The 25,486-nt window shown below is 38.9% G+C and overlaps 1 protein-coding gene across 1 annotated transcript in view; it reads right to left on the bottom strand.

Annotated features, from left to right (window-relative positions):
- The window catches only part of grk3 (G protein-coupled receptor kinase 3), a 262,680-nt gene that overhangs the window by 59,359 nt on the left and 177,835 nt on the right, over window positions 1–25,486 (bottom strand). Inside the window, exons 10-11 of the mRNA XM_059988030.1 lie at window positions 4,675–4,753; window positions 2,550–2,680 (exon numbers count right to left, since the gene is read on the bottom strand). Coding sequence (XP_059844013.1) covers window positions 2,550–2,680; window positions 4,675–4,753 — 210 coding nt within the window. The remainder of the gene's footprint in view (window positions 1–2,549; window positions 2,681–4,674; window positions 4,754–25,486) is intronic.

The raw sequence follows: 25,486 nt of genomic DNA, 5'->3' as shown, positions 1-25,486 counted from the left end.
ATCTGGGAAATGGTACCACAGCATAAAAGCCAGGACCAACAGGTTCCTGGACAGTTTCTTCCACCAGGCCATCAGACTGGTCAATTCATGCTGACACAACAATTTCTGTTATATTGTTGTACATACTATTTATTATAAATTACTATAAGTTGCACATTGAACATTTAAATGGAGATGTAACAAAGATTTTCACTCATGTACATGGAAGGATGCAAGTAATAAAATCAATTCATTCAATTGCATCCAGCTTATCAAAGACTTGCCTTTGTTCTTCAACTCATCCTTTAGCAAATTAAAGACCCCAGTTTTCTCACATTTTTAGTTCAGATAAAGGGATTGTTGACCCCAGTTCTGTTCTTCTCTCTATATAACCATCATATTGAGTATTTCCAACATTTTTGGTATTTATTTTGTACCAGCCTCTGTTGACAATAGAGCGACCCATCTGAAACAGATGGTTACTTAAGACTACAAACCTAGGTCCTTTTTGCTGAACAGTAACATGTTTATTTTATTCCATTCCCTTTACAGCAGAGGATGAGTGTCATTTGTGGAATACACTCTACACTTAGCAGCAGGAAACAAAATATTTTCATACATAATGCAGGATCTTAATCAGAGATAGCTGCACAGGGTGGTGAAGTAGTCATATAGCAAGCTTGCTTTCATTGGTCAGGGCACTGAGTGTAAGAATTGAGCCACCACTTTGCATCTGTACAAGACGACCATATTATCATACTTGTGGACTATAGTCCTGGTTATCTAGCTATAGGAAGCTTGCCACTGAGCTAGAAAGAGTGCAAAAGAGATGCACAAGAATGTTAACAGACTGGAAGTCCTGAGTTATAAGAAGAGTTTGGGGTGTTTTTCCAAGAGCACAAGAATCTGAAAGGTAATCTTACAAAAGTATAAAAAAGTCACGAGGTGCATAGATACGGTTGATGGTCACAATCTTATCCCCCAGAGGAGAAAACAAAGGGGGCATAGGGTTTAAGGTGAAATGGGAAAGATTTAACTGTGACCAGAGGGGTAAGATTTTGGGGCTGCACAGTAGCACAGTGGTTAGCACAACACTTTACAGTCCAAGTGACCCAGGTTTAATTCTCACCATTGCCTCTAAAAGAGTTTACACGTTCTCTCTGTGACCACATGGATTTCTTCTGGGTGCTCTGGTTTCCTCCCACAGTCCAAAGATGTACAGGTTGGTAGGTTAATTGGTCATTGTAAATTGTCCTGGGATTAGACTAGGATTAAATCAGTGGATTGTTGTATGGCACAGCTTGAAGGGATTTAAGGGCCTATTCCACACTATCTCATTAAAAAATAACATTTTCACAAAGAGGGCATGTGAGTTTATCGAATGACCTGCTGAAGGAAGTTTTAGAAGTGGGTACAATAATGTTGAAAAGACATATAGTAGCTACATGAATAGCAAAGTTTTAAAATGTAGGCACATGGGACTGGCTCAGGAAGGCAACTTGGTTGGCAAGGACAAGTTAGGCCAAAGGAACTGTTTCTATATTGTACATCTCTGTAACCTTAATAAAATCCTGGTAATGAACCCATGGTGTTAACCAGCTTGTTTTAACTTTTCCAGGTTTGAACTCTAGTTGAATCCATTGTGTTCAGAACCATTTAGATTTAAATTCCATCACTTCTGTACTAGTAGCTTACCTTTATTCCTTTCTTTTCTTACTCCCTCGTCCTTTTGCTTAAGGACCTCTAATTTCTTTTCATCTTCTCTAAGTACACTCCTTTCATTATTTTTCAGCACTACCACATTCATCTTTTTTTTCCTAACACCATCACTTCATACACAGCTTACAGGTCACTTAGAAATCCTTGAAAGCAGGTTCCTGTACCTTCATGGTCACTAAGTAATAGCTACGTTTACCTCAACAATGTTCTCAAGGCTATCACCACCATTAAGTTGACGGTATATTATCATCACTTTCTTCAAAGCAGTTCAAGATGGGCATAAATTGTTGCCCTTACCACTGAAGTTATAACACAGAATTAATTTTAAAAATACACACCAGTTATTTGTTTTCTGCAATTGAAATATTAGTTGACCATTGCACATTCCATACATTCCCATTCACAAAGGTAGCTTTGCAGTTAGTAGGATGCTATTATAGCTCAGGGTGTTGGAGTTTGGAGTTCAACGCCAGCGTTCTCTGTACGTTCTCACTGTGGAATGTGTAGGTTTTTCCTGGGGTGCTCTGGTTGCCTTCCACAGTCCAAAGACGTACTGGGTAGGTTAACTGGTCATTGCAAGTTGTCCCATGATTAGGTTAGGGTTAAACTGGGGTTGTCAGGGGTAGCCAGGCAGCGCAACTCAAATGGCCAGAAGGGCCTATTCTGCACTGTATCAAAATAAAATAAAATGAAAATTTAAACTGGTTAACTTGTTCATCTTTCCTGTTATCTACCTCTGATAAGAAGATTATCTTTTCAAGCAAAAATCTACAGGTGAATTGACCTGTATTATCTTCTTATATTAAACATAAATTAAAATTATGTTTCTGTTTGGATCAATTTCATCTTACCTTCAAGTCTCTGTACACTACAAATCGATTGTGCATGTGTTCTAGGCCCAGCATAATCTCAGCAGCATAGAACCTCATCTCCTTCTCCGAGAACACTCCATGCTGTGAAAGATGGTAATGCAAATCTCCACCTACAAGCCAAAAAAGCAGAGAGCTACATGTTTCTGAATCTATTAGCATGCCAAATATATCATACCTACATCAAAGATCTAGTAATCGCAACAGTTTGCAGCATAATCACTGCCTTCAACTCTACCTCAATAAATAAGTAACCTCATTAAACTGAACTTTGTGCAGAAATATTTGTATTAATTTAGTCATTTATTACTTAATGATTTGATTGACATGCAATAAATTAATTTTTTATGCCCAGTGCAGTGATTATTGATTTCAAGACAATGGATGAACAAGCAGTAAATCTGTTTTGAAGTGTTAATTAAGGAAGGGATGTTGGGTAATTCAGTACAGAACTGTTCTCAAACAATACCACCTGAATCGCCATCAAAAGCACTCAGTTCCTTTGTTCCATGATTTACTTAAAGGACCAATGTTTGGGAATGCAACATTCAGGAGAACTATTTCTCAAGTCTAAGTGTACATTGTTATCGACAATGATCTAGTCTGGTGAGTATTTTACAATGAGCAAAACACATTTGGGATTTTTATTTTATTTGTATGGAATAAACTCACTTTATAATACCATAAGACATAGGAGCAGAATTAAACCATTCAGCCCATTGAGTCTGTTCAGTCATTCTATCAAGGCCGATTTATTAACCCCACTCAATCTCATTCTCCTGTCTTTGCCCTGTAACCTTTGATGTCCTGACTGCTCAGGAACTGATCAAACTCCACTTTAAATTTACTTAATAACTTGGCTGAGCCATCTGTGGCAATGAATCCCACAGATATTCTTCCCTCTGACTAAAGAAATTCCCCCTCATCTCTGTTCTAAATAGACAGCCCTCTATTCCAGCGGCCTTTATGCCATGGATCTCTGCAATTAACCAAGGGGTCTGTGGATTTCATGGGAACCCTTGCTCTATTCTGTGCCCTCTGGTCCAAGACAATCTTTATGAATACTGAGTTATGGGTTATTTAACATACAAAGGTTATGGAAATCAAAACAACATACACATCTTAGTTGGTGATATCCACAAACTTGTATCTGAATTTGATGGGCAATTTTAAGTGTGAGAGGATTCTTCTAATTTTAAGCAGGACTACGTTTACTGTAGACAAAAACATTTTAGTTTTACTTGCAGCTACGATATTTGTGCCAAATAAAAAGACAATCAAGAGAAGGATATTGATTAGTGTGGAAAAGAAAAGGGACCTCCGTGCATGCATACAGATCCTTATAGGGAGCAATTTGGTGGCTAACAGGTGTGTGGGATGCTTTCTGATAGCCAAAAGTACAGAATATAAGATCTGGGAGGTTATGTCAGGAATGCATTTCGGGCACCATTTAATTTTGGTCACCACATTACGAGTAAGATATGACCATCCTGGAGAAGATGCAGAGAAGATCTAAGAGGTTGTTGCCAAAACGGGAAAATTCTAGCTATAAGGAAAGTGTGGATATACTCTGGAATAGAGGAGTGTGAGGTTTGACTAAGCTGAAACATATAAAATTATAAGGGGTGTGATCTAATAAATAGAAAGGAGTTATTGCTATTAACAGCTGGATCAAACATCAGGGTATAGAGTTAAAGTAGAAGGACTGGGGAGAGATGAGGCAAGTGAGTTTCACTCAGATGTGAGGACTGTTAATCAGTCTGAAAGGATGGAGAGGTAGGCACACACTCATCAGACTTGGATATGTACTTTAAGAACTGTGACACACAGGGCCACAAATCAAATGTTGGAAAGGGGCGATTAACTAGATAACTCTTTCTCAACGAGCATACATATTAGACTGAACAGCCTCCAGTGCTGTATTATTAATACACATTAACTTTTACTAAGCTACATAAATGAGGAATAAAAGAAAAAAATCAGGGATGGATTATCATCTGCTTTAAACTTATCACTCTATCTCGACATACTCCCAGTTGAGCAGTTATAAGCCATACCAACTTGGGTGTCATCTAAGTATGCAACGCTCAAAATGTTTTTGTCTTACCATTCATCAGGTCAAGAATAAAGCACAACTTGTCTGGTGTATGGAAAGCATAGGTCATACAGACGATAAAAGGACAATCCTGTGGAAAGAGATACAGATAGAAAGATCATCAAAATTATTTTGTTATTGAATATTGCAATAATACTATTGGATGACATAACTGAAAACACAGATACTCTAATTTTTTAAAATCTAGAGTTTTAGTACAGTGGATTCCAGTTAATTGGGACACATTGGGACCAGTAAATTTTGGCCCAATCATACGAAGTTTCATGGAAATAGTTAAGCAGGTATAAAAAAGACAAACTACCATTTAACTGAGCAACAAATTATTTAAATGAAATACAGAACAAAACTGAACACCACCAATGCTACTGCAGTACTATAAAACTGTGCATTAGTTCCTAATAGTTATCAACAGATGAATTCAGGTACACGCTACCGAGTATGGGGTGTCCAGGGAGGGGTGGTACCTCTGGTGAAGGGGCTTGTTGTGTCTATCCTGGGGCAGTTCACTCATCTGTGGTCCCTACTTGGTACTCAGCTCTCACCTGTGGCTTCTGGAAGCTGTCTGTATGTGACAGCGACCACACCCGGTACACCACTTCGACAGGTGGAGTAAACCAAGTGAACGAAGCCAGCAGGCCTCATAATCCATTGAAATAGAGACATGCCCGTACTAGTGTATGGAGTCAGCTCTGGCGGACTAGGTACATGAGATCAAGCAGAAGATCCAATGGCCAAGAAGGCAATTCTGTTACATTTCAAGGAGAGCAAAGGTATGACAAGGCATAGAAGAAGCCATGGTTACCCACTGTAACCAAGGTAGATCCCAGTTTATGATAGCTACTCGTACCACTGAATCCGGACTTCCGAGGTCAAGAGAGTGGAACTGACCCAGTGAAACTTCTTTTCCACTTCAAAAACTCTTCCGCACAGGTTTCACTGTCATTGCAGGATATGATGAACAACCAACATGCTGCCATTTTCATTTGATTGACTGTAAATGAGCAAAATTATTGCAGACATCTAGTGCTTTCATACAATGTTCCGAAGACTGCATCCTCTAAAATCTTCATTTTCATTGTAACATGAGGGGGTCGGGGTTGTTATTGTTGCTGTTTTTTTTCTGTGAGTGAATTGTTGCTGTTTTTTCTCTGGGGGGATCAGGGATTGTTATTGTTGTTCTTTTCTGCAGGGAGGGGGTGAGGGATTGTTATTGTCGCTGTTCATTTCTGCAGAGAGGGGATTCTAGGGTCTGCGACTTTTGTTTCTTTTACCTTTTCATGTGTATTTTGTGGCTATCTTGAGAAGACAAATATCAGAGTTGTATTGTACATGCATACTTTGACAGTAAAATGAACCTTGAACCTTGTATGACACTATTTAAAATCTGTTTGCTCTAAGCTTTGTGTAGTGCCTAACAGCAACACAAGTTCATGCAAGTGACACAAGTTAGAAACTGAAGTCTAACTAGTGTCCTGCCAAAGGGTTTCGGCCCGAAACGTCAATTGTACTTTTTTCCATAAATGTTGCCTGGACTGCTGAGCTCCTCCAGCATTTTGTGTGTATTGCTCAGATTTCCAGCATCTGCAGATTTTCTCATTTGTGGTCTAGTTAGAGAAACTGTTCAGCGGCAGTCTCTTGTCCCAATTAAGTGTCATAATGCCCCCAAAATTAAAGGAATCTTGGCTATTTTCTTCATTAGTTTTCGTTCCTTACAAGTTGCTGCAAATAAGCAGCTGCCCTGATTAACTGTTGGATCAATTATATGGAATCCACTGTACATGTAAATTCAAAGGGGATACGATGTCTTTATATGCAAAGATCTACCTAGGATTCCTCAAAAGAAAATTAATTAATATGATTATGCAATGTTTTGTCTTTTGTCTACTTTATCATTTAAGAGGGGGAGCACATCCTTCAAACAATCAGGATTTCACTGCCTTTCTATATGTTTTCATGCTGCAGCCACTCTTAGCTGCCGCAATAGACATTTTACAGATGTGAAAACTTGCTACTGAGACACAATGTTTTGCATTCAAGCATGGATTTGAATGCATTATATTGGCTCTAATGTTGGCATATTGAGCTGAGATGAGCTAATCTATCAGGTAGCATATCTTTTGGAAGAATCAGTGACTCATTTACCAGTCTCAATAATTAATCTAAACTTTATTTGAAGGGTAACAGTTTCTCCACCTTTCTATTACAGTATTTTTCCTTTAACCATCACTATTAAAAATGGATCACCTAGCTCTTCACTTACTGCTGTTTGTAGCATTTTGTTATGCATTAACATGGCCTTGGTCATGGCCTCTTCTGCTGCCATGATGAGCCCACTCTCAGATTGGAAGAGCAACATCTCATATTCTGTCTGGGTAGGCTCCAACCTGATGGGACGAACATCGATTTCTCCAGCTTTTGGTAACTGATCCCGCCCCCTTCCCTCTTCTTCAATTCCCCACTCTGGCCCGTCTTACCTCTTCTTTTCTCACCTGCCTATCACCTCGCCTGGTGCCCTTTCTCCTTCCTTTTACCCATAGTCCATTCTCCTCACCTATCAGATTCCTTCCTCTCCAGTCCTTTACCATTTCCACCTGTCATTTCCTAACCTTTTGCTTCATTTCATTCCACCCTGCCCACCCACCTGGCTTCACCTATCACCTTCTAGCTTGTAACTCCTTCTCCTCCCCCATCTTTTGATTCTGGTTTTTTCCCTCCTTCCTTTCCAGTCCTGATTAAAGATCTTGGCCTGAAATGTCAACTGTTTATTCAATAAATGCTGCCTGACCTACTGAGTTCCTCCTCCATCTTACATGTGTTATCTTGATTTCCCTCATGTGCAGAATCTCTTGTTTTGTGTTATGCATTAAACTGCCTGTCATGCTTACCTAAGTGACAATGACTTCAATTCAGTATGTAACTATCTTTTAAATGCTTTGGCATATCTTCTGAATGAGTGAAGACATTGAATATATCAACTATGCACAGAGCTACAAAGAGCAGAATTTGGGATACAACTCAATGAGTCAACTGTCAACTGTGTGAGACAATAGCTAGTGGCTATGTAGAAATAACAGTCTCCAAATTCAGTGCTTTCTAGGGTTCTTGAAATAAAATTTTGCATGGAGAGGTGTTGCAAGTGCTGAAGTACTTGCAACTTCAAAAATCTTCATAAAGCAGCCATCCCAAAGTGGGTGGATTAGAAGTCAGTTCTCTTGGGGGTATACATGTCTGGAAAAGCCGTGAAAATTACAGAGCGGAAGATGCTGCTGGAAGAGGGGTTTGGAGGATAAGAGGGGGTTTCAGCAAATGACTACATTCATCCAAGGAATCAGAATCAGGTTTAATATCACCGCCAATGCTACAGAATTTGTTGTTTTGAAGCAACAGTACATTGCAATACATAATAAAGTGTTTGAGGATCCACATTGATGGAAGAACTCATAACAACAACCAGATAATAGTGTCTGAACTATACCGCCTGTGCTAGACATCCATGACAGTTACTAGCTTTTAAATTTTTGAAGTCAAAGACTGAAATTAAGGAAACGAGGGGAAATGGGGTTCATGCAGGAAAGCAGATGAGGTCAAAGGTCAGCCATGAGTAGCTGATGATGCTTTTAAACAGAATACTGAATTCTTCACATTCTCCCTCGGAAAAGAGCAGCAGGAAAGGTGAACAAATAGCTCTACAAGATTCAGGTTAGTGTTGACTACATTTATGTTGCAAAGTCTGAGGCATCTCTATTTCAGTAAGGATGTTATGAATGAACACTGCCACCTTCTCCAACAGCAAGTGCAACATCAGAACAGTGAAAGAACCATTTTCCCAGAGGCACTGGGTTCCTTCCAGGCTGAATCGGACAACTTGTGGTCTAAAGTTCATTGTTGCATGAGAGAAGCCACTGATACTATGTAAAGATAATTTAGTTATATTTTACTTTCACTACGCAAAATGCAGCAGGTGGAGCAAATGTGTGGTTCCAAGAGACTACAAGGGATTACAATGGTGCAGGATATGCCTCACTGCCAATGTGTCACTTTTCAAGTATTCAATGTCAATCCTGAGGATGAAAAGGATTTGCTGGGCATCTGAACATAAGTAGATCTGATCTTTAATCATGACACCTTTATTCAGCAGTTTGCTGCACAATTTATTCATTAACCACTACAGTAAAATAAAAGGCAGCTTCTGGGAAGGCAAGAGCTCTATTGTAATGTTTTAGTAATGTGATCACTTAAGTCGAGTAAGATGATCTCCTAAAGGGTTATCTATTGGTGGCTGTAGAGGCTGATCCAGGATCCACATATTCTGGTGCAACATGGGCAAGAGTAAGTGGCGGCTGTGGTTAGTGTCTGGGTCTGGGTCGTTTGGTTGTTCAGTCTCTCCTTGCAGCTGCTGCTTGTTCCCAGCAGAGATCACACTCACATGTATAATCCACCTACGCAACCACATGGTCACACAGAATAGAATAGATTTATGGTATGTTAACACTTAAATAGTAACTCTGCTGTCCAAAGGAATCCCATGATATACAGTGGAGTAGGTGTTAAGATTTTTGTAGTATGTTATATGCTGTATATTGTAACCATTAAACATCACAGAGAGCCAAATTGTCTGGAAATGTCAACTAACCACCCCTATTAGGTTCCTGTCTTCTGTGCTTCCTTCTCTCTGAGGCCATTTCTCAGGGACAAGGATGACTTGCCTTTATTCTAATTCCACGTGTTCTTTTTTAATATATTATTTAATTAAAATTTTAAGAGAATTACATAAAATGAATAGAATAATAGAGTAATGAAAATTAATATTAGCTCTCCCCTCTCCCCTTAACATCCCTGTCTAAAAAAAAGAAAAAAGAAAAAAAAAGAAAGAAAGAAAGAAAGAAAGAAGGATTGCCTGGATATCGGGGGATCCCCACATGCTCCACGGAGTTCAAAATTACTTTAGTATATATCTTTTTTTTCCCCAAATAACTAATAATTTTATCTTCAAAGAACCTACATATTTAATCCTATCTTTTGTAGATAAGGGTGCCAAATTTTCAAAAATATATCATATTCATTTCTTAAATTATGAGTAATTTTTTCAAGTGGAATGCAGCTATATATTTCATTATTCCAACGGTCCATAGTTAAGTATGAATCTGATTTCCAAGTAACTGCAATAGTTTTCTGGCTACTGTCAATGCAATTTTTATAAATTTTTTCTGATATTTATTCAATTTAGGTTTCGGTATTATCCCTTCAATATCGCCTAATAAAAATAATATTGGGCTCAGTGGAAGTTGTATTCCAATAATTCGTTCCAGTAAAAGTCTTAGATTTATCCAAAAAGGTTGAATTTTAAAACAAGACCAAGTAGAGTGTAAAAAAAGTACCGATTTCTTGATTATATTAGAAACATTGGTCAGAAAAATTTGGATTTAATCTATTTATTTTTTGTGGTGTAATATATAATTGATATAAAAAATTGTATTGTACTAATCTAAGTCGGACATTTATTGTATTTGTCATACTATCAAGACATAGTCTTGACCAATTTTTTTCATCAATTTTAATATTCAAATCAGTTTCCCATTTTTGTCTTGACTTATGAATTCCTGGTTTAATTTTCTGTTTTTGAATCAAATTATACATACAAGACGTAAATTTTTAAATTTTTCCTTTTTGAGTTAAAGTTTCTATTTCATTAGGTTTTGGCATTAACATTGTTTGACCCAGTTTATCTCTTAAATAGGCCTTTATTGAAAATAACAGAAAAGAGTGTTATTTGATATTTTATATTTATTCTTTAATTGATCAAATGACATCAATATACCTCCTTCAAAACAGTCACCTATATATCTGATCCCTTTTTGAAACCAATTATATAAAAGTTGATTATCCATTGTAAAAGGAATAAGTCTATTTTGAATTAGGGTTCTCTTTGCTAATAAAGATTTCTTTATCTCATCATCTACATTTATCTTATTCCATAAATCAATCAAATGTTTTAATATAAGAGATTCTTTCTTTTCCCGTATCCATTTGGATTCCCATTTATATATAAAATCTTCTGGTATATTTTCTCCTATCTTATCTAACTTTCTAATCCATGCCGGTTTTTCTTCATCAAAAAAAGATGCAATAAATCTAAGTTAATTTGCTTTATAATAATTCTTAAAATTTGGGAGTTGTAATCCTCCTAGGTCAAATTTCCATGTCAATTTTTCCAATGATATTCTTGATATCTTACCTTTCCAATGAAACTTCCTCACACATTTATTCAACTCTTGAAAAAACTTCTGGGGCAGTTGTATTGGTAATGTTTGGAATAAATATTGTAATCTAGGAAATATATTTATTTTTACAGCATTAACTCTACCTACTAATGTTATTGGTAACATCATCCATTTATCACGATCTTCTTGAATTTTTTCAATAATGGCAAATCATTTAATTTATATAAATTCTTTATATCATTATCAACTCTTATACCTAAATATTTTATACCATTTGTTGGCCATCTAAATTGAGTTACTAATCGACATTGACTATAACCTCCTTTAGTAAGGGGTAAAATTTCACTTTTATCCCAGTTTACTTTATACCCTGATATTTTCCCATATTCTTCCAATCTAAAAGATAATTTATGCAACGAATGCAATGGGTTTGTTAAATAAATCAGAACATCATCAGCAAATAAATTAATCTTATATTCCTCCTGGTTAACTCTGAAGCCCACAATATCTGGATCGGTTCTAACTAATTCAGCTAATGGTTCTATTGCCAATACAAATAGGGCAGGTGATAATGGACAGCCTTGTCTAGTTGACCTTGTTAACTGGAATGATGTTGAAATTTGACCATTTGTCACTACTTTAGCTTTGGGACTAGTATTTAAGGTTTTAATCCATTTTATAAAAGATTTTCCTAACCCATATTTTTCCAATACCTTAAATAAAAAGTCCTATTCCAATCTATCAAATGCTTTTTCTGCATCCAAAACAACTGCCACACTCATTTCCTCCTTCTTTTGTGCCAGATGAATTATGCTAAGTAACCAAGTTACATTATCCACCGATTGTCTATTTTTAATAAATCCTGGTTGATCCATATGTATTAATTTTGGTAAATATTTAGATAATCTATTAGATAAAATTTTTGCTATTATTTTATAATCCATATTCATCAAAGAGATAGGCCTATATGATGTTGGTTTTAAAGGATCTCTATCTTTTTTTGGCAATACTATTAGGATCGCTGTCGAAAAAGATTGTGGAAGTTTATGTGTTCTTTCGGCTTGATATATTAACTCCATAAAGGGAGGGATTAATACATCTTTAAATTTTTTTATAAAATTCAGGCGGAAAACCATCTTCTCCTGGAGATTTATTACTCTGGAGTGATCCTAAAGCTTTTTCAACCTCTTTTAATGTAAAGGGCATATCTAATCCTTTCTGTTCTTTGGAATTCAATTTTGGTAGAGTTATTTGTGATAAAAAATTTTCTATCTCAGTAACCTCATTTTGTGATTCTGATTGATATAATTTGGAGTAAAATTTTTTTAAAGTTTCATTCATTTCTAAAGGTTTATAAGTAATTTTATTCGCACTTGTTCTAATTGCATTTATTGTTTTGGAAGCCTGCTCTGTTTTCAACTGCCAAGCAAGAATCTTGTGTGATCTTTCACCTAGTTCGTAATATCTCTGTTTAGTTCTCATAATTACTTTTTCTGTTCGATATGTCTGGAGTGTATTATACTGTAGCTTCTTATTGACAAGTTGTCTTTGTTTTTCTTCTGTCATATATCTTTGGGATTCTTTTTCTAATTTTGTAATCTCTTTTTCTAATTGATCTATTTCTACCATATATTCCTTCTTAATTTTAGAAGTATAACTTATTATCTGACCCCTTCAAAAATGCTTTCATCGCTTCCCATAATATAAATTTATCATCAACTGAATATGTTTGTATCCAAAAAAAAATTGGATTTGTTTTTTCATAAAATCACAAAAATCTTGACGTTTTAATAAAATTGAATTAAATCTTCATCTGTAAATCAATTACTCCTTATCCATCATTATCATTGTCATTATCAAGGGGGAATGATCTGACTGTATTCTCGCTTTATATTCCACACTTATCACTCTATCCTGAATATTCATTGATAATAGGAAAAAAATCAATCCTTGAATAAGTTTTATGTCCATTTGAATAAAATGAACAATCTCTTTCTCTTGGATTAATTCTTCTCCATATATCAATCAAATTTAAGTCTTTCATCAATGACAAAGTCAGCTTTATTACTTTTGATTTTGTAACAGCCTTTTATCTTTTTTTGGCAATACTATTAGGATCGCTGTCGAAAAAGATTGTGGAAGTTTATGTTGACCTATCTAGAACTGGGTCTAAACAAAAGTTAAAATCTCCGCCTATTAATATTTTATCATGTGCGTCGGCCAAATTCAAAAAAGCTTCTTGTATGAATTTTGCATCATTTTCATTTAGTGCATAAATGTTCCTAAGAGTCCATAATTCCAAAAAGATTTGACAATGTATAATCACATATCTCCCCACAGAATCAATTAGTACATTTTGTATTTTAATTGGTAAGGTTTTATTAACCAAAATTGCAACTCCCCTCGACTTTGAATTAAATGAAGCTGCAATAACACTTCCAACCCAATCTCTCTTTAATTTCTGATGTTCTGTCTCTGTTAAATGTGTTTCCTGCAAAAAAGCTATATCTCCTTTCATTTTCTTAATATATGTTAAAACTCTTTTTCTTTTCACAGGTCCATTAAGCCCATTAACATTAAAACTTAAAAAATTGAGTAAATTAGTCATTCATAATACCTTGGGGAATCTCTTTAAAATTCTCCATGTTGCTATGTGTCTCCCCCCCCCCCCCCAATCATCCAGGCAAAAAAAGAAAAATAGAAGAAAGATAGATAGTAAAGAAAAAAAAACAAAGTACCCCCCCACTAATGTTGTGAATGAATAGAAACACAATATTACCCCCCTCCGTTTTACGGGTCATGGTAATCGCCATGATTACACATGTGAATCCCGCAGCAATTGATCAGAAACTCCTCCAGCTCCCCCGTAACAAAAAAAATATATATGTGAAGAAAAAAAATTAATATCTCTACTCCCAATTAATATTCCTCAATTTTTTAAATCTTGCTCCCCTTCTATCATATACTTAAAGTATATTTGTATATTCTTCCACTCTTAAATGTCCATCAAATCTGATCCCTATCTCAGTCTTCATTTTTAATCCATTTCATTTCCATAATTCTTTACTGCATCTCGCGAATATTAGGAAGTTCTTGAACAAACTCCTCCACTTTCTGATGATCAGTAAAAAATCTTCTTTCTTCGTCATCCAAAAAAATTATCAGTGTTGCTGGGTAGCTCAATATAAATTTATAACCCTGTTCCCATAAGATTTTTTCACTGAATTAAATTCCTTCCACCTCTTCAAAAGGTCGTAACTTGTATCAGGATAAAAAAGAACTCTTTTCCCTTCTATCATCAATAGCCCATTTCTCTTTCTGGCACCTTGAGCAGCTGCCTTCAAGATCTTTTCTTTATCTTGATATCTTAAACATTTTATTTTGATCTTGTTGGGGCTTTGGTCTTAAAGCTCTATGAGCCCTTTCGATTTCAATTTACTGACTTCCCTCTTCCATTTCCAAGATTTCCAGGATCCATTTTTGAAAGAATTTTATTGAATCTTCTCCCTCTATACCTTCTTTAAGACCAACAATCTTAATATTGTTTCATCTGCTGAAATTTTCGAGCACATCTACTTTTTCCAACAACCGTTTTCTTTCTGATGTCCAGGCAAGGATATTATCTTCCATCTTGTCCATTCTTTCAGTGGTGTCTCCCATTTTTCTTCCAACTTTTTTAACTTTCTTATCCATTTTCTTTTGTTTTTCCACAACCTTATCAAGCATAATCTTCACATTTCTAATATCTGTTTTTATTACTTTTAATTAATGCATTATTTGTATCAGGGCTTTTCTTATGTCTCCAGAAAGTTTTCCACCTTTAATTTCCTCCTGTTCTTCTTCTTCTTCATCATCTATTTCTTCATCTGTGTTTTCCAGAGACTCTGATTCTACTTCCGATTCACTTTCATTTTCACTTCCAGTTGCAGCTGGAACTTGTAGTTTTGTTTGCACCTGTTTGTGCATACTCATTTCTTCATGCATGCACAGCTCCTGCTGTTTCTTCTTAGAGACCGTTGATATTGCCACAGCCTCCTGCCCTGCACCATTGGAGACGACATGTACTTCGCCAGGAAGAGATCCAACTTGAGTACGAGGCTCCGCCAAAACGGCCGGGCCTCTTTCCCTGCCAACTCGCGCTGTCTTCAAAGTAGTAATTCTCTTCTGTTTCTGTTTAGGAGGCATATCTAAAGATAGTCCTGAATTGTTTATAAGTAGTTTCTAGAAGGTATTTATTAACTCTTCTTCACTTAAACTTTGTTTTATTGGTTTTTACGGGAGAGCTGGATTTCCACATCTTGATCCTACATCATCATGTGACGTCCCCCCAATTCCACGTGTTCTGAGGTGACTGTAAGGTCCTGTGCAGGGTGAGCAGAGCCAGTACAGGTGAGGGGAGTTATCTTGAATGTCATGTTGTTTGTGCTTGCCCTCCATAAGCTCCCGTTGTTAATTTTCAACATGTTCAATGGTGGTGAATATTCGTAGCTCAGGTCGAGGCATTTGACGATGCGGTGTTCGCAGGGCTTGGCAATTAGCTTGCAGACGTTTTATCTCCAGTCAAGGTGATATCCTCAGCATGCACTGAGGATGTCACCTCAAATGATGATGACTCATCTGCAAGCTAACTGCCAAGCTCAGCGAACACTGCATCATCAAGTGCTTTATGTCTTCCCAATGCTCATTCTTCATTTTGATAGGTCACATAGCAGAGACTCACTCTTATATGCGTAGCACTGTGGAAAGAAGACTGCTAAACTTAACGGGGCAAGTTTTATGTTTCCCACAGAGCTTAGAACAGGGTGCCAGGGGTAATAGTGGATGCAGATACAAAAGGGACATTTAAGAGGCTTTTAGATAGACACATGAATATGCAAGGCATGGAAAGATAATGAATCACGTGTGGGCAAGAGATCTGGTTTAATTTGGCAGTGTTCTGTGCACACATTCTGGGCTGAAGGGCCTGTTTCTGTGCTGACTATATATGACCTGGAACATATATTACGATCTTAACCACTCATTTAAGACCCCTGAACTTTTTGGGGCTTATCGTTTGACCACCACAGTCATCATACCTTCAGTAAACTTTTCAGTGAATTTCCTAGCCTCTCATAGATAGTCTACATCATCCCTCATTTCCTTCTCCTGAAGCAGGACTTCTAATACTGCCCACTCTGCCTAGTGTATTGTCTATCTGTATGAGTTTCAGCTCAGCTTCCAATGCAGAATGACCCCCCCCAAGGACCTGGTCATATATTTTAGTTCAAAGCACATGCTGGCTTTAAGCAGTGGGGTCCACCAAGAAAGCAGGCTGGCCGTGAAGCACTGCTGAAGCATGATACCCATGAACTGTATATAACAATCATGAGCAGGAATTTGGGATTTAGCCTGCATCATAAGCAATGTGTGCTCTAATCATACGCTGTGACCCCTTGTATCTATTTTCCGAAACATTGAACTTAGCTCCCTAAGTTTTCTGTAAATGAGAAGGCACAAAGTTGCAACAGACAATTCTTTAGTTTTGCTAGGATGAGTTATCAAAATAACATTGGCACAGTTTCTGACAAGTTTATAGGCCTTCAACTAGTTTGAGAATCAAATACAGACTGGACCAATGGCACTTACAGCAGGTGGTGCTGTTATGCTTTGCAAATTAATATGACCATGTCTATGTAAATATATTGCACAATGGATTTCTGTCCTTCCTCTCATTTTGTCTGACATTATTGTTTAAACTTCGCAACTATGTGCAGAAGTACCATATACTTAACATCAACTGGTAAAAGCACAAACAATGGTATAATGATTTAATACAATAAAAATGACTGCAAAGTACATAAACATGGAAGGAATGATGATGAGAGACTGGAGAGGAACAGATTTAAAACCAAATGGATAGCCCTCAGAATGTTTACATTTGGCTTTGGGTAATTACAGTAATGCCTATCTATATCCTATATTGTTGAGATTATTTACATTACTCATCTCAGGTTTCAGGTTAGCTTTGCACTTATGAAAAATGCCTCCAAGAAAATGGACCACCACAGCATACTCTACCCAGCAAGAGCATCCTGATATAATTATACACCATTAATAATTTCAGAGCCTACAACCCAGGCCATGACAACATGAACTATGTGGAGGATGCAGACAGTGTGCCTCATTCCCTATGCACACTTTGAAAGGGAGAATAAAACTACACCTGTGTCTATCTCTACAACATCTGGTGACCCTGTGATCTCTGACTTGGAGGCCAATGTTAGGACATCCCTCACGTAAATGAACCCTTGCAAGGTGTCAGATCCTGATGGTGTACCTGGCAGGGTATTGAAAACCTATGCTGATGCAGTAGATGGAGTGTTCAATGATATCTTCAGTCCCTTACTGCTGCTGTCAAAGGTTCTTCCTGCTTCAAAGGGGCATCAATCGAAGGTGAGTTACCTCAACGACTCACATCTACTGTGATTAAGTGCTTTGATGAAGTTGGTCGTGGCTATAATTAACTCCTGCCTGAACAAAGAACAGGATCTGCTTCAATTTGCCTACCACCATAACAGGCCTACAGAGGATGCAATCTCAATGGCTCTCATCTTGGCTTTTGAGCACCTGGGAACATCAATAAACATGTCAGACTTCTGCCATCTTCAACAGGATCCTACCACCAAACACATCTTTGCCTCCTCCACACTCTCCACTTTCCACAGGGATCACTCTCACCATAATTCCTGTGTTCATTTGTCCCTCCTCACTAATCTCCCTCCTGGCAATTATCCCTGCAAGTGGAAGAAGTGCTACACCTGCTCATTCACCTCCTCCCTCACCTCCATTCAGGGACCTAAACAGTCCTTCCAGCTGAGGCAACACCTCATCTGCAAATGTGTTGAGGTTGTCTACCAATGCAACATCTTAAGCAATGATGAGATCTGACATAGATTGGGGCAACACGAGTGAATCTGCAGACGCTGGAAATAAATAAAAACACAAAATGCTGGCAGAACTCAGCAGGCCAGACAGCATCAATGGGAAGAGGTAGTGACGACGTTTCGGGCCGAAACCTTTCATCAGGAGTGATTTCTCCAGAGATAGAAACAGAAAGATCTAGAAAGGGGAGGAAATAGACCAGGTGAATTTGAGGGCGGGGTGAAAGTTGGAGGCTTCATCACTCCTGATGAAAGGTTTTGGCCCAAAACATCGTCACTACCGCCTCTCATAGATGCTGCCTGGCCCGCTGAGTTCTGCCAGCATTTTGTGTTTTTATAGATTGGGGGACCACTTTGTTGAGCACCTTTGCTCCAATTGCAAAAAGCAGGATTTCCCAGTGGCCGACCATTTTAATTCCAATCCCCATTCCCTTATGTCGGCCTATGGCTTTCTCTACTACTCCAATGAGTCTACTCCCACAACAGAGCAGCAACACCTCATAATCTGCCAATTTCAATTTCTCCAACCTTCTCCCCCTCCCTCTTCTTCCATTCCCTAATTTGGCCCCGTCTTACTTCTCTTCTCTTTCCCATCACCACCCCCTGGTGCCACTCCTCCTTTCCTTTCTCCCATGGTCCGTTCTCCTCTCCTAACGATTCCTTCTTCTCTACTCTTTTACCTTTTCCACCTATCACCTCCCAACTTCTTACTTCAACCCCACTCCCCCACCCATCTGACTTCAACCATCACTTTCTAACTTGCACTCCTTCCCTCCGCCCCACCATCTCAGTCAGGCTTCTTTACCCTTGCTTCCCTGAAGAAGGGCCTCGGCCCAAAACGTTGACTGTTTATTAATTTCCATCGATGCTGCCTGGTGTGCTGTGTCCCTCCAGCATTTTATGTATGTTACATATATGTGGCTGCTGAGTATCAATTAAAGTTTGACGTTCAACAACATCATCCCCTCAGTACTAATCAAAAAGCATCAAAATCTGTGCCTCCCCATCTTCCATTACAACTGGATCCTTGACTTTCCCACCAGGACACCACAGTCAGTGTGGATTGGTAATAGTATCTTCTCCTCGCAACACTGGTGCTCATCAAGAATGTATACCTAACCCACTGCTTTACGCTCTCTACCTTTCACAGCTCAAATGCCACCTATACGTTCTCCAAAGATCCACTGTTGTTGGTAGAATCTCAGATGGTGACGAAGAGGTACACAGGAGTGAGATAGATCAGCTGGTTGAATGACATCACAGCAACAGCTTTGCACTCAATGATAGCAAGACCAAGGAATTGATTGTGGACTTCAGGTAGGGGAAGTCAGCCGAAGACACACCAGTCATCATTAAAAGGTCAGCAGTAGAGCGAGTAGCTTTAAGTTCATGGGCATCAACATCTCAGAGAATCTTGAGATCTTGCAATCATGAGAAAGGCACACCTGAGGCCATACTGCATTAGGAGTTTGAGGGGATTTGGCATGTCATCAATTTATAGAGATGTACAAGGGAGAGCATTCTGGCTGGATGCCTCACAGCCTGGCATAGAGGCTCCAATGTGAGGGATTGAAAGAGACCACACAGGGCTGTAGATTCAGCCAGATCCATCACAAGCACAACCGTCACCACCATCGAGGAGCTTTTCACAAGGCGGACCCTCAATAAAGTGGCACCCATCAATAAGGACCATCTGGGACATGCCCTCTTTTCATCTGTAGCATCAGGGAGAGAGTATTGTAGCCTGAAGACCACACTCAACCTTTTAGGAACAGCTTCTTCCTCTCCAACATCAGATTCCTGAATGACCCATGAACCCATGCACTTTTTTTTGTAACTTACAGCACTTTTTACGCATTGCATTGTACTGCTGCCACAAAACAACTAATTTCATGATACATGTCAGTGATAATAAACCTGATTCTTCATCTTACTTGTTTTCAGGGGATATAAATGGATTAAGTGAATGGATACTGATTTTTAGCTCATTCATTTGGTACAGTAAATAGAATTTGTAGCATGTTTTAATTGGTGAGAGATTGAATGATGCTAGTGTACAGAAGGACCTGGATAACCTTGTACACGAATCATTAAAAGTTAATTTGGAATAACAGCAAGCAATCAGGAAACTAAATGGTTTGTTGGCTTTTATTGTTTTGGTTTATATAGAATCCATTAGAGACTCCATTTGAAATACCATGTGTAAGCCTGGTCTCCTTACTGAAGATAAGAGTATAATTATGATAAAGAAAGCCTAGCAAAGTTTTGCAAGAATAATTTTTGTGATGGTAGGCTTATCATATGCACAGATATGAAGCAGTCCAGGGCTAAACTTGCTAGATTAGAATAATGAGGAGATCGTGTTGAAACATATAGAATTCTTACAAAGGTTGATGCAGTTGATATAGGAATGATGTTTTTCCTTGCTGGGTTGTCTAGGACCGGGGACCAAAGTCTCAAAGTAAGAGCTCAGTCATTTAGAAATGCCTTCAACCAAAGAACAGCAAATCTTCAGTATTTCTTATCCACAGGATCTCTGGAGGCTCAATCATATATTCAAGGCAAAGATTCATATTTTGTTTAGGTATTAGGTGAATTAAAGAACATGAGTTTAGTGCACAATAGTGGCATTAAGGTAAAACGTCAGTCACAATCCTGTTGAATAGCAGAATAAGTACAAGGAGTCAAATACTTTTACTTGCGTTTCTTATTTACAATAAACATCAAAGGAAGCACAAAAAGAGAAATATGAACATTTGCACATGCAGGAACAGAAGCAATCTGCCACTAGCAATGATACTGAGTTAATTGAGCAGAAATTCGACTGAGTAGCAAACTTTTCCCATTATAAACAGATCACCCTATAAGGGCCTAATAAAAAAAGAGATTAAAGCTATTGAGAAACTCAAATAAATCCCCAGACACTTAGATTTTAACAACATCATCTAGAATAAAAAGCAAGTATTGTTGGCCAAGAAGAAAAGTTCATCTCCAGGACAGTGTGAGGATTAGTCGATTTACTCAATCTTTAGAGGAAAATTCAACTGAAGTATCAGTACATTGTTTCAGCATAGAGCCTAGGATGAGGATTAACAATAATGCTGTCTTTCAAGTAAGAGGTGCTGCCATTCCATGTACATGAAGACAATGCTTAGGTTAATCAAAGAGATGGTGTCCTGTTGTTCAGGACACTATTTTTTCATTCAGCCAAAATCAAAAATTTCAGAAAAATTACCAGGCATTTAGCTATTTCCTGTTTATGGAACTGTGACGATTTCCAGTTGGCTTTGATGCTTTTCCCTGATACAAAAGCGGCTGTTAGAAATGCAAGTTCTCTCCTGTCATAAACAGCTCCATTGGAATAATAACATGAATTATCAACCATGTTTGCTTTACACCGACCCCTTCATGATACCATAGCTGGGGAAAAAGAAACTGATAAGGAAAGGCACAGGGGATCCTAGGCTTCATTAATAGAGTCAAGGAGAAATCATTATAAAGCATCTTTAATACACACCCAATTCCGATCAGCACACTTTAGGAAGATTGTATGTTTGAAGAGAGGACTTAATAGAATAATTTCTTGGATGAGGGATTTATATCACAGGCAATGCTGGAGAAGCTGGGCATCTAGTTTGAAAAAAATACAGTGACAAAGGTTCTTGAGATAATGAGGGGTGTTGCTTGAGAAACCTATTAATGGAAGGGTCAAGAATGACAGTTTGTAGCTTTGAAGTGAATGGTGATTGAAAATAATGTGCAATCACTTATTTCAAACAATAATACCCCTTTCTAGATTCTCTCTTGTTAAGATCTCTAAGGAACGTGTACGTTTTAGACAAGCATCCTCTCACTCCTTTAAACACCAATGGATATAAACCAAGCCTGTCCAGTTTTTCATCATGAGACATCTACCCACTTCAGGTATTGATCTACTAAACCCAGTAAGTTCCTTGTCTTAAATAAGAAACCATTACTGTACAAGGGATGATGATGATGGTGGTGCACATGGACATAGTAGCCACTCCGGTTCCGAACAACGGTAAAATTTCTCGTCCTGTTCATATTTTCTGTGACCAAACAATGCACTGCTGATCATTAAGAACACTAAAATCTGCAAGTCTACCTCACTAGTGAGCAGAATAACGAAGATACTGTGCGGTTACGGAATAATGCAGAGAGCAGGATCTCACTCCACGCCACAGCAACTCAGGCAAGCAGCTGTCAGAAGGGGTGCACTCAAATGCAGAAGCTCAGTAAGTGTGTTAAGCGAGACTTCATGTGGATCCCTGCAGGCCCGGGCTTCCCATTGATTCTACTTGCCAACAATCGAACATTGAAAAATAAACTGGATTACTTGTGTTTGTGTCTGACCAATGGGACATGAGGAACTTTTGCATGCTCATCCCGACAGAAATGTGGCTTCCAGACAACCATTCCAGACTCTGCCATCCAGCTAGAAGGCCTAATTTCTTTTCAGGTGCACACAAATGTTGCAACCTCCAGCAAGATCCATGGAGGAGGTTTGTATAAGAACTGGTGCGTGAGTGCCTAGGTAGTAACAGCCCACTGTTCACCACAGATAAGAGTTAGTAATGGTGAAGTGCAGGATTTTCTATTTACTGAGGGAGTTCACTACAGGTGTCCCCCATTTTATGCAAGTTCGCTTTACGCCACTTCGCTTTTACAAAAGACCTACATTAGAACCTGTTTTTGCTAACCAAAAGAAATCCGGAGGATTTTCACTTTTATGAAAAAAGGCGCCCGTTTTAAAGTTGTGCTTACCCCGAGAAAGACTACCATGACTGTGAAGCCTTGCATGGGCAGGTGTGTGCGCATGCGTGTGGGTGCCAATTTTTCTCTACAAATTGGTTTTGGCTAAATCTTCCCGATTCTGGTAAGTGAAACTACACTGTACATACATTATTTCTACTTTATGTAGGTTGTGTATTTATCAGATCATCCCTGCTTTTACTATATGTTAGTGTTATTTTAGGTTTTATGTGTTATTTGGTATGACTTGGTAGGTTATTTTTTGGGTCTGGGAACGCTCAAAAATTTTTCCCATATAAATTAATGGTAATTGCTTCTTCGCTTTACGACATTTCGGCTTACAAAAGGTTTCATAGGAACGCTCTGCCATAGGGAAACCTGTACCATTGTGATTGTTGCTCTTTACATTCCTCCTGTGCTCATGCTGGGAAGCACTGCTGGAACTCTACGGTGCAATCTGCAACCACAAAGCCATTTACCCAATGGTGTCTTCATTGTTGCTGGTGACTTCAATCATGCCAACTTAAAAAACTGAAGTCCTGCCAAAGTTCTACCAGTATGTCAGATCAAGTTCCCAACCAGAGGAGAGACCTAGTTTATATCAACGCTCGTGGAGCCTACAAGACTACCCCCTGCCCTCGCCTCAAATGCTCAGAGTACATATCCATTTTGCTAATCCCTGCATACAGTCACTGGTTAAAAGAATTAAACCAGTTCACAGGGAGATCAAGACCTGGCCAGAAGGTCAGTGCTGCAGGACTGCATTGAAAGCACGCATATTCAGGGGGGCGGCTACCTACCATCATCACATCACATGATGAATATGCAGGATGAATATGACTGGCTACAAATGAAAGTGCATTGAGGGCTTTACTGTGATTAAGTAGTACACGGCCAAGGTAAAATAGAAACCATGGCTGACTGCAGATGATCATGCACTGCTTAGGGATCGGGACAGTGCCTTCATATTGGGGGACAGGACAGCTCTAAAGTCAGCAAGAGCCATACTCTCCTGTGCCATCAAGAAGGAAAAGTGGGAGTGTGCACAGAAAATCCACAGATACCAGGGACACGTGGTTCACCGACCGCTCAAATTGGTCTACTGATGATGCTATTGAGTGCATTCCTGTACTGATAGGCTGAATGCTTTCTATGCACATTTTGACAAAACAAATGTTGTGACATCAAGGAAAGCCCCCTCCCTTCCTGAGAAACAGGCCTCAGCCAAAGTGAAGAGGTAAACCCACAAGGCTGCAGGACCGGACAATATACCTGGTTAGGTGCTGAGCGATCGTGCGGCCCAGCTAATGGAGGTCTTACTGGAGACCTTTAATATCTCTCTGAAGCAGCCCACTGTCTACAGGCTTCAAGGCAGCCAGCCACTGTCATTCCCAAGAGAGCAACGGCAACTGGCCTGAATGATTACCAACCAGTGGTGCTGACTTCAACCATCATGAAATGCTCCAAGTAACTGGTAATGGATTGTATAAGATTCTACCTTCCAGCTACATTGGATCCTTTCCAGTCCACCTACTGCTCAAACCGGTCCGCTGATGATCCTACAGCCTCAACCCTCCACTCCGCCCTGTCCTACCTAGAAAGTGATGCCTCCTACGCAAGAATGTTGCTCATTGACCTCAGCTCGGCATTTAACACAATCTTCCCTCAGAAGCTGGTGGGTAAACAGTCATTATTGCAATTCAACACCCCTCTCTGCAAGGGGGCATTGGTGCCCCTCCAGGGTTGCAAGGTCAGTCTGCTGCTGTCCAAGCTGCTCTCAGGTGCAGTTTAAATCACATCATGTTAACTGATGGTATGACAGTGGTTGTCCTCATCAGCAACAATGATGAGTTGGCATAGAGAGGAGGCAGAGAGGTTTGTCAAATGGTGTGAGAACAACAACTTGAGTCTCAATGTGGACCAGACAAAAGAGATGATTGTGGACTTCAGGAAGGCACTGGTTGACCACTCGCCATTGTTCATCAGTGGCTCTGTATGGAGAGAGTAAAGAGCACAAAGTTCCTTGGTGTGCACCAAGGAATTAACCTGGACCCACAACACCTCCTCACTAGTCAAGAAGGTACAGCAGTGTCTACAATTTCTGAGGAGATTGAGGAGTACAAGACCCCCTGTCTACAGGAGCACCATCAAGAATGTCATTGTGTGGTATGGAAGCTGCATGGCAACGGACCACAAGACCCTACAGAGGATAATGTCCATTTTGCTCCCCCTCATCCCCCAACACCAGGACCATTGCAGACAAAGCACCTAAAGAGCTGTTGAGGATCCCTACCACACATCCCACAGTCTCTTTGACCCACTTGCATCCGAAAGGATGTACAGAAGCATCAGGATTAGGACTGCCAGACTGTGTAACACCTTCTTCCCTCAGGCTGAGACTAATGAATACCCTGCCACACCGAGATCTTGTCCCTAGGACAGTGAGCTATTTACTGCTTACCTGTGCTCCACTTTATTTTGAATTAGTGATTTTAATGCCTTGTCCTTTCATGTGTTGATTCTCTGTATTAATGACTACACCAAGCCACTTGATCTATTTCACACCTCTCTATGATACATTGATCTCTCTTGTTCTTATCACTTCAGAACGCCTTGGAGCCTCAATGTTAATTGTAATCGAATCAACATACCCCTTTGTATCAAACATCTCAAGATGGTACATTTCTCCTCTAGATCATATCACATTTACTCCATCAGAATATTGAACAAATATATCTAACTACATGTATACATTGACAAACCAATCACTTCCTTGTATATTAGGATGATGCATATTACTTATGTTGAGCGATTTCCCACTGTGACAACGCAGTTGCTCCTTCAATAGAGAGCAGTCTTTGAATAAGCTGCTTGTTCTTGCAAGTTCAA

The sequence above is a fragment of the Hypanus sabinus genome, chromosome 13, assembly GCF_030144855.1.
Source record: "Hypanus sabinus isolate sHypSab1 chromosome 13, sHypSab1.hap1, whole genome shotgun sequence".
NCBI lineage: Eukaryota > Metazoa > Chordata > Chondrichthyes > Myliobatiformes > Dasyatidae > Hypanus > Hypanus sabinus.
This window is presented reverse-complemented; position numbering and strand designations above follow the sequence as displayed.